The sequence below is a fragment of the Monodelphis domestica genome, chromosome 8 (genome assembly GCF_027887165.1).
Source record: "Monodelphis domestica isolate mMonDom1 chromosome 8, mMonDom1.pri, whole genome shotgun sequence".
Classification (NCBI taxonomy): Eukaryota; Metazoa; Chordata; class Mammalia; order Didelphimorphia; family Didelphidae; genus Monodelphis; species Monodelphis domestica.
The window spans coordinates 61,202,953-61,214,994 of NC_077234.1; the positions used below are offsets into that span (position 1 = coordinate 61,202,953).

Genomic DNA, 12,042 nt, shown 5'->3' on the forward strand with positions numbered 1-12,042 from the left:
ACCTTTAGGTACCTTATATGCCCAGGAATCATCAATCGACTCTAATATATCCAGGGATTTCTTATGTGTTTATTCTAGCCTGGAAGTTCCTTGAAAGCAAGGACAATTTGATTATGGAAACTTGTATTGATCAGCAATTAGCCAGTGTGGTACTCCTAATAGCATGATTGTTGGTGGTGATAATAATAGTATTTATCTAGCACGCTATGTTCTGGGTACTGTGCTTATTACCTTATTTGATCTTCACAACAAGCTTCAGAGGTATGTACTCTTATTATCACCATTTTATTATTTATTAATTTATTTTTAAAATCTTCTCTTCTATCTTAGAATTGATACTAAGTATCTGTTTTAAGGCAAAAGAGTGGTAAGGACAAGGCAATGGGGATTAAGTGACTTGCCTAGGGTCACATAGGTAGGATGCGTCTGAGGTCACATTTGAACCTAGGACCTCCTCACTCTAGACTTGGAGCTCTATCCATTGTTCTACCTGACTGCCCCTGTCCCCATTTTACAGTTGAGAAAACTGAGGCAGACAGAAGTTAAGTGACTTGTTTAGTCACACAGCTAGTGAGTATCTCAGGCTAGTTTTGAATTCAGATCTTCCTGACCCCAGACCCAGATCTCCACCCACTATACCTGGTTCCTTTTTTTTTTTTTTAACCACAGTCCCTAACATTTAGCATAGATGTCTACCTAAAATAGATATTGGATATTTACAGGCTAACTGACTTTTCAAAACTTGCTAAAGTTCAGCCCTATTTGGCATTTGGTGAAGTAACAGTGACACCCAGTGGTCCTCCAACTTAGTCACAATCGAGCAGCATTTAAACCCCCCAGAACCATTTTTATAACATCTCTCAATCATTCAATTAAATGGTTAATTAATACTTGGAGCAAGCCTATGATGTGCAATGCCCTGTAATGATGGGTGTTATGGGGAGTTACATAAAATGTAATGTTCTAGGATCTTGACAATTAGAGCTTCGAGAGATTTCATTAATTGTATTATACAATTTTACAAACTGAGGACCCAAGAGGGAAAGTGATCTGTTCAAGATCCCACAGATAGAGTGAGAATTTGAATAAAGATCCTCTGGCTCGGAATCAGTTCTCTTCCCACTACAGTACACTGGATATAATTAAGTGATCAACTTTGTGGCACAGTGTCATGGATGTCCACAAGAGAAGAGCATCAGTAAGAGGAGTTGGTGTGATGGCAGTATATAGCCTGGCCAATATCATGAACTGTAGATTTCTGAACTGATACAGGCAATGTTAATTGGATATCTTAATTGTGTGGCATCACCACCAGGGTAACCAAAAAGGGGCTACTGGGCTAAGTTGGAAGCAAAACAGGTCAAAGGATAGGGCTGATGATTGTTGAACTCATAGGAGGGGAGGGGAAAGGAAAGGCAGGGAAAGAAAGAAAAGGGAGGGAAAGAAGGGAAAAGGAGGGAGGGAAGGGAAAGGGAGGAAAGAAAGAAAGAAAGAAAGAAAGAAAGAAAGAAAGAAAGAAAGAAAGAAAGAAAGAAAGAAAGAAAGAAAGAAAGAAAGAAAGAAAGAAAGAAAGAAAGAAAGAAAGAAAGAAAGAAAGAAAGAAAGAAAGAAAGAAAGAAAGAAAGAAAGAAAAGAAGAAAGAGAGAGAGAGAAAGGAAGGAAGGAAGGAAAGAAGGAAGGAAGGAAGGAAGGAAGGAAGGAAGGAAGGAAGGAAGGAAGGAAGGAAGGAAGGAAGGAAGGAAGGAAGAAGGGAGGGAGTGAGGGAGGGAGGGCATTAAAATTAATGAGGATTCATAGAGTTAAAGAAAGCTATAGTTAGGTGGAAGGTTTGGGTCTCACCTAAGAAAAGGTGTACAATGTGGATGGACAAAATGTAGAAAGGAGGTAATTCCAGATGAAATAAGAGATGTCAGGAAATGCTTAAAGGTGGGGATAAGGGCAAGACTTAGATTGGAAAATCTGTGTTTAGAAATTGTGGTAAATAAGTTTGGATAGAGGTACAGTCATAATCTGGAGGATTTTTAAAATTGGAGGTGAGTTTAGACTTAATCCAATAGGGAAGAAGGGGCTATAGAATATATAACTTCTCTTCCTCAGCTTCTACAACTATAAAACTAGAATAATAATAATATCACCTAACTCTCAGGGATCAAATGGGATAAGATTTCAATAAGCAGTTAGAACAGTGCTTGGCATCTATTATGTCCTATATAAATAATGTCATCATCATTATTATTAATATTATTATTATTGAAGAAACTAAGAAAATGCAAGTTGTGTTGAAAGAAGATTAGCTTTGCAGTGAACTCTATAAGGTGGACTGGAGGGGAAAGAAGCTAGAATTAGGGAGAGAGGAAGATGTTGATCAAAATAAGAGCAACTATGGAATCCATGCTAGGATGGTGGCAGCAGTATGAAAAGGGAAGTATGTATATAAGAAATGTCTCAAATTTTAAAAATCTAGTCAAAATACTGCAGACTCCTCTCTCTCTCTCTCTTTCTCTCACCCTCTCTCTCCTTCTCTCTCTCTCTCTCTCTCTCTCTCTCTCTCTCTCTCTCTCTCTCTCTCTCTCTGTCTCTCTTGGCCTCAGTCTCTTGGTCTCTCTCTCTCTGCCTTAGTACAGATGATCTTAGTACAGATGAAAAAAAATACCTCTCATGCTCTGATGGCCAACTTTCTAGTGATACATTTATATATATATATATATATATATATATATATATATATATATATATATATATATATATATACTTAATTCAGCTGGTTCTAGGGCAGAAGACCCCTAGTTTATTGCTTTCCACTGGGGCTAAACCTATTAGAACTTGTGCTGTGCTCAAATAAGTCAGCAAAAGAAAGTATTTATTAAACATTTACTATGTTCCAGACCCTATCCAAGGTCATCTCCATGCCAGGATGAGACATCAAAGTTGGAGTTTAATTAATAAAAGAAATAAAATAATCCAGCTATACACTAGAACCCTCAAACTTATTTATTTTGTTATTTGTCTTTCTTTTTAATTTACCTCTAGTGGAGAAAATGTTTGGGAGTCAAAGAAAAACACAATATAGAATTTAGCCTCTAGCGATTATTGCAACTCCATTTAATTCTTGACCATTCCCCAGTGGTGCTGAAATTCTTTATTTTCTATGTAATAGTTGCTTTTTTGAAGCAACGAGATCAATGGCCATTTAAAGACTCAACTTTTCAAAGACTCTCCCTCTCTGTCTCTGTCTCTCTGTCTCTCTGCTTCTTTCTTTCTCTGTCTTTGTCTCTGTCTCTCTCTAGTATGATTAAATAATGGTCAGTCCTCTTGGCATTGATTAAGATAATTTCCGGACTTAGACATCTGTGAAAGAATTTGTTGCTATTTGATGGCAGCACAAGGCAGGCCTAATGTGCTCTTTCTACATGGAGCATGATTTCCTTAATTCTTTATTTATATAGCTATCCTGAGATGGCAATGCTGTGGTAGCCACATTAGATGGGCACAAATGACTGTTTGGTCTGAACAAAGCTTCTGCTCATTATAGGCCTTCCAACTGAAATAAAGGGAGAGAATCCTATGGCTTTGCATGGTATGCTAAAGTCATATCAGCTGTCAAATCTATTGTGGATCCTGGGTTCAGTGAATCGGTTTTCCTACTGAACTCTATAAACTATGCATTGAATCAAATGTGTACAGTAGCAAAAAAATTTTTAAACTAAAAACAAGTTAAATATAACAGTTCTGGAAAATATGTTGCCACTGTGGGTGTTGTATACTATTCCATTTTAACATGGAGCAATTTTTCAGGGGAAAAAGTTCATTAAATATGAAAATGGTTAAATTATTCTGTACTTATTTTTCTTCTTTGAAAATATAAAGCTCACTATTACTAATTCATGTAAAATTTCTTTCTTGCATAATCCTGAAAATAAGCAAAAAATATTCATCAGCCCACACAATCTTTCTACATCCCATCTTCTGCCATGGCTGCCATCCTCCCCGCCCCCCCCCCCATGATTTCATTGGTAAAGGGAATACCCAATAAGCAACATTCTCTGGCCAGGGAAGGTCAATAATGGTTATGCAACTTCAGAGAAGTCAGAAAGGATGAGGAATAAGAAAAACTCTCAGGATTTTGCCTGGGACATAGAGTTTAAGTGTCTTGCCAGGGTTCCCACACCTGGGATGTGTCAGAGTTGATAGATAGTTGATAGCTCTTCCTAATATCCAGGCACTTCACAAACCATTCTACCATTTCATGGAGGTATAGTATGACACATCAATGAAATCAGTATTCTTTTTGTAATTACTCGAGGATAAATTATTTCCCATTTAGTCAGCACTGAAAATGTAAAATGAAATACTTTAAAATGATGTCTAGGCAGTTGTGAACTCCCTGTTTCTGTTCAGATTTTCATTTTAATTTCAAGCATTAATTTTTGGCTTTCATTTGAGTTCTGTTATCCTAAAGTCTTATGTTTTAGGTAGAGGATATAACTTCCATGAGAAGAATTTGGGAAGTCGAGATTTAAACTGCATGCTTGTCCAAAGGAGAGACACAGCACACAGGGGAAAAAAAAAACAAAACAGTTTATTTTTGAACCTTGTATAGGTATGAGGAACTCTAGGTGAGGAAATTTCCATTAAAATGCACAACTGCTCTATAACTTAAAGTCTTAGAGAGTTATTTGGGAGCACTGAGTGGTTAAGTCACTCAAGAATCAGACCCATTCTGAATGAAAGGTAGGATTTAAATCCTGATCTTTATGACTGAGCATAGCTCTGCTATATCACATTCTTGTACAATGACTTTAAAGGGAAAAAATTAAGGAGTTTATATCTAAGTAAATTATTCTTTTTGGCATTGTCTATTTTTTTACCTTTCTATAGTGTATGGGGTAAATTAATATACACAGGGCAGAATTTCTATAAGTGTGACTCACATCTCTTTAGGCTTTTAAAGTTTACAAAGCACAATCTGGACAACAACAATGGCATTAGAAGCTTCATAATGTTCTTCCTTCCATTCTTTACACATCACTGTCTTCTGTAGTACTATTATATGCCTCACACATGAGACTCCAGCTCCCATCTTTCTGTCTTAGCACTGGTCATCTTCCATTCCAGGAATGCTCTCTCTCCTCATCTCTTCTTAAAATCCCAAGTACTATTTTCTTACCTAGTGTCTTCTAGTTGCTAGTACCTTCTCCTCTAAAGTTGCCCTTCTATCCTCTTTGCATATATTTTATCAGATTATATATACATATATCAGAATATATATATATATATATATATATATATATTTGTGAGCATGTTGTTGCCCACATTAAAATATAAGCTCCTTGTCTGAACGCAGTCCAAAGCATAGAATATTTCACTTTATTTCTTTTTATTTTCCTTTTTTGTTTGAGATCTCTTCTAAAAATAATTAATATGAAAAAATATTTTATATGATTGTACATGTAAAATCCATATCAAATTGCTTACCATCTCAAGGAGTGGGGAGGGGTGTATGGGAGTAAGAGAGGAAGGGTGGGAAGGAGGGAGAGAATTTGGAACTCAAAATTGAAAAAAATTAATGTTAAAAATTATTTTTACATATAATTAGGGGGGGAATATAATTACAAATTTAAAAATATAACACAAAAAAGGAAACAAAAAAATAAGCTCCTTGAGGGCAGGGGTTGTGCTTGCTTTTTCTTCACATCTTCAGCATATAGTACACACAGTGTCTGGCACTGTAAATACTTAACAAAAATTTGTGGATTAATTGATCCTTTTCAAACACAGTTGATTATGATCATATAGGAAGTACATACAGCTTTCTCCAAAGACCAATGTTCCATCCACCATGCTAGAGTGTACTTCTTGGGTACAATTATATCCTAACCCTCATTACTATCCACACTTATGTGCTACAGATTTCCTTTAAAGCACTAGGTTTGAAGAGGTTGTTGTTGTTGGTGGTGGTGGTGGTGGTGGTGGTTTTGAGGATGAGTGTCTCTATCTTGCCCAACCTAGAAGGGTAGCAGCCACTTACAGGCCTGATCCCATCACTGCTTTATGAGGCTTAGGGGTTTGATCTAATCCCTTTCCTTTTTATTTAAACAATTTGTTATCATAAAGATATTTTATTTTACCAATTACATATAATTACAAATTTCCACATACATTTTCCAAAGTTATATGAACCAAATTGTCTTCTTTCCTTCCTTTCCTCTTTCTGCCTGGAGCTGGAAATCAATGTGGTCTGGATTCTACATGTATTATCATGCAAAATGTATTTCCATATTGTTTATTTTTATAAGAGAACATATAAATCTAATAAATATAAATATAAAACCAAAACTCCAAAAGAAAAACCCAAGGAAACCAAAGTGAAAATCATATGCTTGCATCTGCATTCAACAATTCTTTCTCTGGAGGGGTATAGCATTCTTTGTTGTAAGTCCCTCCAAATTCTCCTGGACCATTGTAATGCTGAGAGCAACTAAGTCCATCCCAGTTGATCATTTCATAATATTGCTGTTACTGGATCCACTCCCTTTCTGACTTGTATCAATACACTAATCAATACTCCTTAGACCTGGTAGCTGCCCTCTCCATTCTGGGAACTCACCACGTTATTGCTGGGCTTGCTTTGGACACTTTATCAATGTTAGCCCTGTTGTAGCTGAGAACTCCCAAGGCAAACACCAGCCCCAGCCTTCCCTATAGAAGCAATAACAAGCATGTACCACCATTCCTAATTGAGATTTATTTTTAAAATTTACCAAGCAAGTTCTAATTTTCACAAAGCCTTGCCTTCATTTTCCTGAGCATTTTCCATGCTTTTAGATGAAAATTTGGCTCAAAAAGGAGGAAAATTTATATATACAAGATCAAAGTTGGATTTGGGAAATTTAGTTAGGGATCTCCAGTAGGAAAGAAAACACTTTTTAAAAAGCCCCAATTGAGCCATAAAAACTGGGAAAGAAGCCCAAGGTTATCAAAACCACCCTTGTTAGAGGTATCAGATCTATGGGGGTATTCACTGAAATCAAATAACCAAGGAAAAACAAACTGTTTTTCTTCTAATACTTCTAAATGCTCACTGTTTCCTAATTGAATATTATCATTTGTTCCAGTTGGTGGAGGCAAAAAGAGAGAAGTAGCCTGTTATAACAATCCAGGTAGTGCTTGGCACGTAGTAGGTACTTAATAAATGTTTATTGACTAACCGACCTTTTCAATGCCTCCTTTGTGGATTTATAACAAGAAGGAAAAGTAACTTGCTCCCTTCAAATGGACATCACAGAGTGAAAAAAAGAGCAGAGTCAGAGTGTCACGGGTTTACCTATGCCCAGGGCATCAGAACAAAAGTTTTCTTTTTTACCCCTCTGGGTTCATAGTACTGTTTCTTCTATAAGACCACAATGACTGTGGCATTCTGTGTTCTTATATCAGAGAAGAGAAGACTTAGAGAATGGGGAAAGAATTCTTTCCTCTGCACCGAAGATGTTGCACGTTTTGTTCCATCTCAGGCTCAGGGAGAGAATTAAGTCAAGGATCTGTTCCTCTGAACCATAAGGGCTACAGAGATTTGAGGGACATGGGAGCTATCCTATCATTTCAAAAAAATTAACTCTTACCTTCTGTCTTAGAATCAATACTAAGTATCAGTTCCAAGGAAGAAGAGTAGTAAGGGCTAGGCAGTGGGGGTTAAGTGACTTGCTCAGGGTCACACAGCTAGAAAGGAAACACATAGACACAAACACACAAAACTAGGAAATCTGAGGACAGATTGGAACCCAGGACCTCCTTTCTCCAGGTCTGGTTCTCTATCCACTGAGCCATCTTGCTGACCTTTTACCCCCATATTTTTACAGGAAATGAAACATTCCTTGAGGAGTTAATTAACTTTTCCAAGGTCACACAGATAGTGTGATTTTTATCCATCAGTATAAAGTCTAAATGTATAAAGGCACATAAAAAACTGAGTCTGATCTCAGTGAAGAATCAGGCAAAAGAAATTAAGGAAGAAAAGCAAAAACTGTCCACCTGCCTTCTCCACCCCCAGGTATAAAGTCCTGTGCCATGTAGATTAAAGAGATGCATCCAGGCAATTTTTCTTCTCCTGGTTTACTTATTATTATGAAGGGAACTTTTCCTGTTAGTTCTTTAATACTCTAATTCAAAAAGATCTTAATTTAATATCTCATTGAAGAAGAGAAATGACAGAGGGGAATATTTAATTTTCTATTTCCAGAATGTATGATTTTTATCAGGATGTATAATTCCTCCAGTGCCACAATTTGTAGCTCCTCTCTGTTTCTCGATTAAATATATATATATGTATATAAATATATATATATATATATATATGTTGTTCAGTTGTTTTCTGTCATGTCTGATTCTTTGTGATCCCATTTGGGAGTTTTCATGTCAAAAATACTGTAATGGTTTGCCATTTCCTTCTCTAGCTAATTGGACAGATGAGGAAACTGAGGCCAGCAGGGTGAATTGACTTATCTAGAATCACACAGATAGTAAATGTTTGAGTGTAGATTTGGACTCAGGAAGATGAATTTTCCTGACTTCACTGTGCTACCTAGCTACACACACACACACACACACAACATATACATATCTACATATATGATTGTGAGCTGCTGTAGCTGAAAAATTAATCACCCAGTAGTCAGTTTTCAGGAGCTGAATCTTCCAGATTTACCCCAAAGACACTTCAGATGCCAGGGATAAGAATCTACCATCAGATCAGTACTCAAAATCCTACTAGCTTGGGTAGGACCTGTAAGAATTGGTGCTTTGCTGCCATGGCATTTGAGATAGAGGCATGAAGAAAGAGAGGATTTGCAGGACAAGCCAGGCATGCAGACCAAGCTGGGGACCTGATCTTCCACAGAACGCAGAGTCATTGGGGCGCAACAATGAGGAATTGTGGCAGGATTTTTAGCAAAGTTAGAGGAGAAAAATCTGACTATATAATAGAGAATAACTGTGAGGACTCTGCATGAAGTCCGTCATTTCTGTTCCCATTAAGTTGAGATGTTTCCTTACTTAAATTTCTCTGCAAAATGATACAGGCCCAGGAAGGTAAATTTCTTAAGATTAGAGCACCTCTTTCAGAACTCTATCTTCTCTTTTTTTCAGGGCCAACCTGGGCATCTAGGACCACAAGGCCCCATTGGGGATTTAGGACCTCCTGGGCCCATTGGATTACCAGGAGAGAAAGGAATGAAAGGTGAGAGTGGTCTTCCTGGACTTGTGGGAGATAAAGGAGATAAGGTAAGATTTTTAAAAAAATAAATAAAAGATGTAATATTTGCTACTAACTAGTTAATGGATATTTTAAATACTGCAAATGCATTAGAAATTATATTTTTTAGTATAAAAAACTAAGTAAATAGTATGACTAAACTTTTTTTAACTCATGTATTACTTTTTTCATTAAATTAACTTACTTGCTATTCTATTAGTGTTATAACATTGACTGTGCATTCTGATATTTTTAGGGCCCAACAGGAGTACCTGGCTTCCCAGGTTTGGATGGCATACCTGTAAGTAACTTTTTTATATATTTTCCTAATTACATGTAATAACAACTTTCAACATACTTTTTCCAAAATCATAGGATCCAAATTGTCTCCCTCCTTTCATTCCCTTTCCTCTCCTGGAGATGGCAAACAACTTGATACATAAAGCATTACCATGCAAAACACACTTCCATATTGGCCATTGTTGTCATATCAAGAACCTTGACTCCATATTTTAAGTTATGATTTGACCATGACACCTAATAAGAGAAGAGAGGTGAACAATCTGAACAATTGACAATCTCCTATTTGGGTATACAGCAGCTTAAACTATTTCTTTCAATCTAATATTAATAATATATTTGCAGTTTGTGAAAGTGCCATTTATAAGTAAGTTATTTTTTTCCTTAGGGTCATCCTGGACCTCCAGGATCAAGAGGCAAACCTGGCATTGATGGCTATAATGGGTCAAGAGGAGATCCAGGGTTTCCAGGAGAGAGAGGAGCACCAGGACCAGAAGGTCCAGCTGTAAGACATTTTTTGCATAAACATTAGAAACTGGAGTGCCTTCTAAGAGCAAGCTTTTTAGGTATAGCCAACAAATGTATACTCAAGGCTCTAATTTGTCAGCTGCTTAGATCACAATCTACAGCTTGAAAGTCCTTGACTTTTAGCGTGTGTAGAAACCTTCTGGGGAAGCCTGAAGTGAAATGTTGTTAATAAAGCAAGATCCTATTATATCTCAATAGATATATCTCAATAGATATAATCAATATCACAGACTTGTGAATGTTAAAAAATTTCCACATTGGGGAATTCTCCATTGGAACAATTCCCTACTGGGAACATTCCCCATTTTGACAGTGAGAACTCTATTTGGATCAGAAATGGGAGGACCTCTACTCCACCCATACTTAAGACTGCTTTAGGGGAGAAAACTCCTTGCTAAACAATGAAAGTACTTTTGATGAGGCAAAAAGTTCTTTAAGCCATGCCTATTTTTAGAAGTAATACAAAGGGGTGCTAAGTACCTATTAAAGGTCAGGCAACTTGTAAACTTGCCAGGAGCAAAGAGGTGAAAACTTATTCAGAAGTTTTTTCTGGTACAAACTTACTAAAGGGATTAGTTGACCCAGCAGTGTTTTTAGAATGGGTTGTCCTTAGGAACATGTCTACTGTGATTGGTAGATGGAAGAACTTAGAGGAGGTGACATAGGAGAAAACCCCCTATATAAGAAAAAGCAGAAAGCTCTTATAGGAATCCTTTTGGAGAATCTCTTATGAGGATCCTTTTGGAGAAGCTCTTGAGAGAGGCTCTGGAGAAGGTAAGCTCTTGGAGGACAATCTCTAAGGAGGTCTCACTGGAGCTCCTCTGAAGGGACTCTGTCACTAGAATCCTTGCTTAGACAGACCTTGTGGTGAGTGATAAAAGACTGACTGACTGATCTCTCTTTCTCTTAAGACTCGGGTCTAGGCCATGTTGGCTTAAGGCCCTTCATACTTATTTCCTTTTTCTCTCTTTCTCTCTTTTCTTTAATTCCTCATTGTATTATTAATTAAATTCTCTATAAAACTCAGTGGACTTGGGTATATTCATAATTGGGAATATTTCCCTGGCGACCACCTTATATTTGATTTAAAACCAAGACACTGTAGTGAAACATATTTTCCGTGGTCACAATTTACTCACCCACTCTTATATCTACTACAATTTATATCTTCAACTATTTTACTCACTACAGTTTACAACATCAGCCATTTTAACTCTTACAGTTTATGACCCCAACTCTTTTAATTGCCACAGTTTATGGCAGACAACTATTTTAAATGTTACACTACCTACCTACCTACCTACCTACCTATCTATCTATCTATCTATCTATCTATCTATCTATCTATCTATCTATCTATTGATCTATTGATCTATCTTTTTATCCAACCATCCACCATCTCTGTCTTGCTGTCTCCCCATTTATCCATCTATTAATTTATCTATCAGTCTATCTATCTATCTATCACTGACCAATTCCTCTGTGATATGTACAAGTGGGGAGTAAAAGTTTGCAATGGATTTTCATAGTGGAAACATCTTTCTTGATTAATTTTCTTTAACTTAATTAAAGAAAAAAACTTAGGCTCAGTTATATCACTTAAAACATGAATAATACAAATGCTATGTACTTCCTCTGCATTGGTACAAATGAACAGGCAGCCTTTGTTGAGAGGAAATGTGGTATTAATGCAAAGAAAACTGAATTTGGCATCATTGGATCAAAGAGCATCAATGGACCTTAGAGACCATTGAGTACGATTTCCTCATTTTACAGATGAGAAAACTAAGGCAAAAAGAACCAAAGTGACTTCCCAGGGTCACACAGCTAGGAAGTATATGTGATAGGATATGAATCCAGGTCTTCCTGACTTTAGGCTCATTGCTGTATCCACTGCTTTATACTGTCTACATTCAAATCCTGGCCCTGCTCCTGCTTACCTTTGTAATAAATAATAATAAAGGACT

At 36.8% G+C, this 12,042-nt stretch overlaps 1 protein-coding gene across 1 annotated transcript in view; it reads left to right on the forward strand.

Moving 5' to 3' along the window:
• COL4A4 (collagen type IV alpha 4 chain) overlaps positions 1–12,042 on the forward strand; it is a 149,144-nt gene that overhangs the window by 32,429 nt on the left and 104,673 nt on the right. The window contains exons 5-7 of the mRNA XM_056808487.1: positions 9,142–9,276; positions 9,504–9,548; positions 9,936–10,052. Of these exons, the coding sequence (XP_056664465.1) occupies positions 9,142–9,276; positions 9,504–9,548; positions 9,936–10,052 (297 nt within the window). The remainder of the gene's footprint in view (positions 1–9,141; positions 9,277–9,503; positions 9,549–9,935; positions 10,053–12,042) is intronic.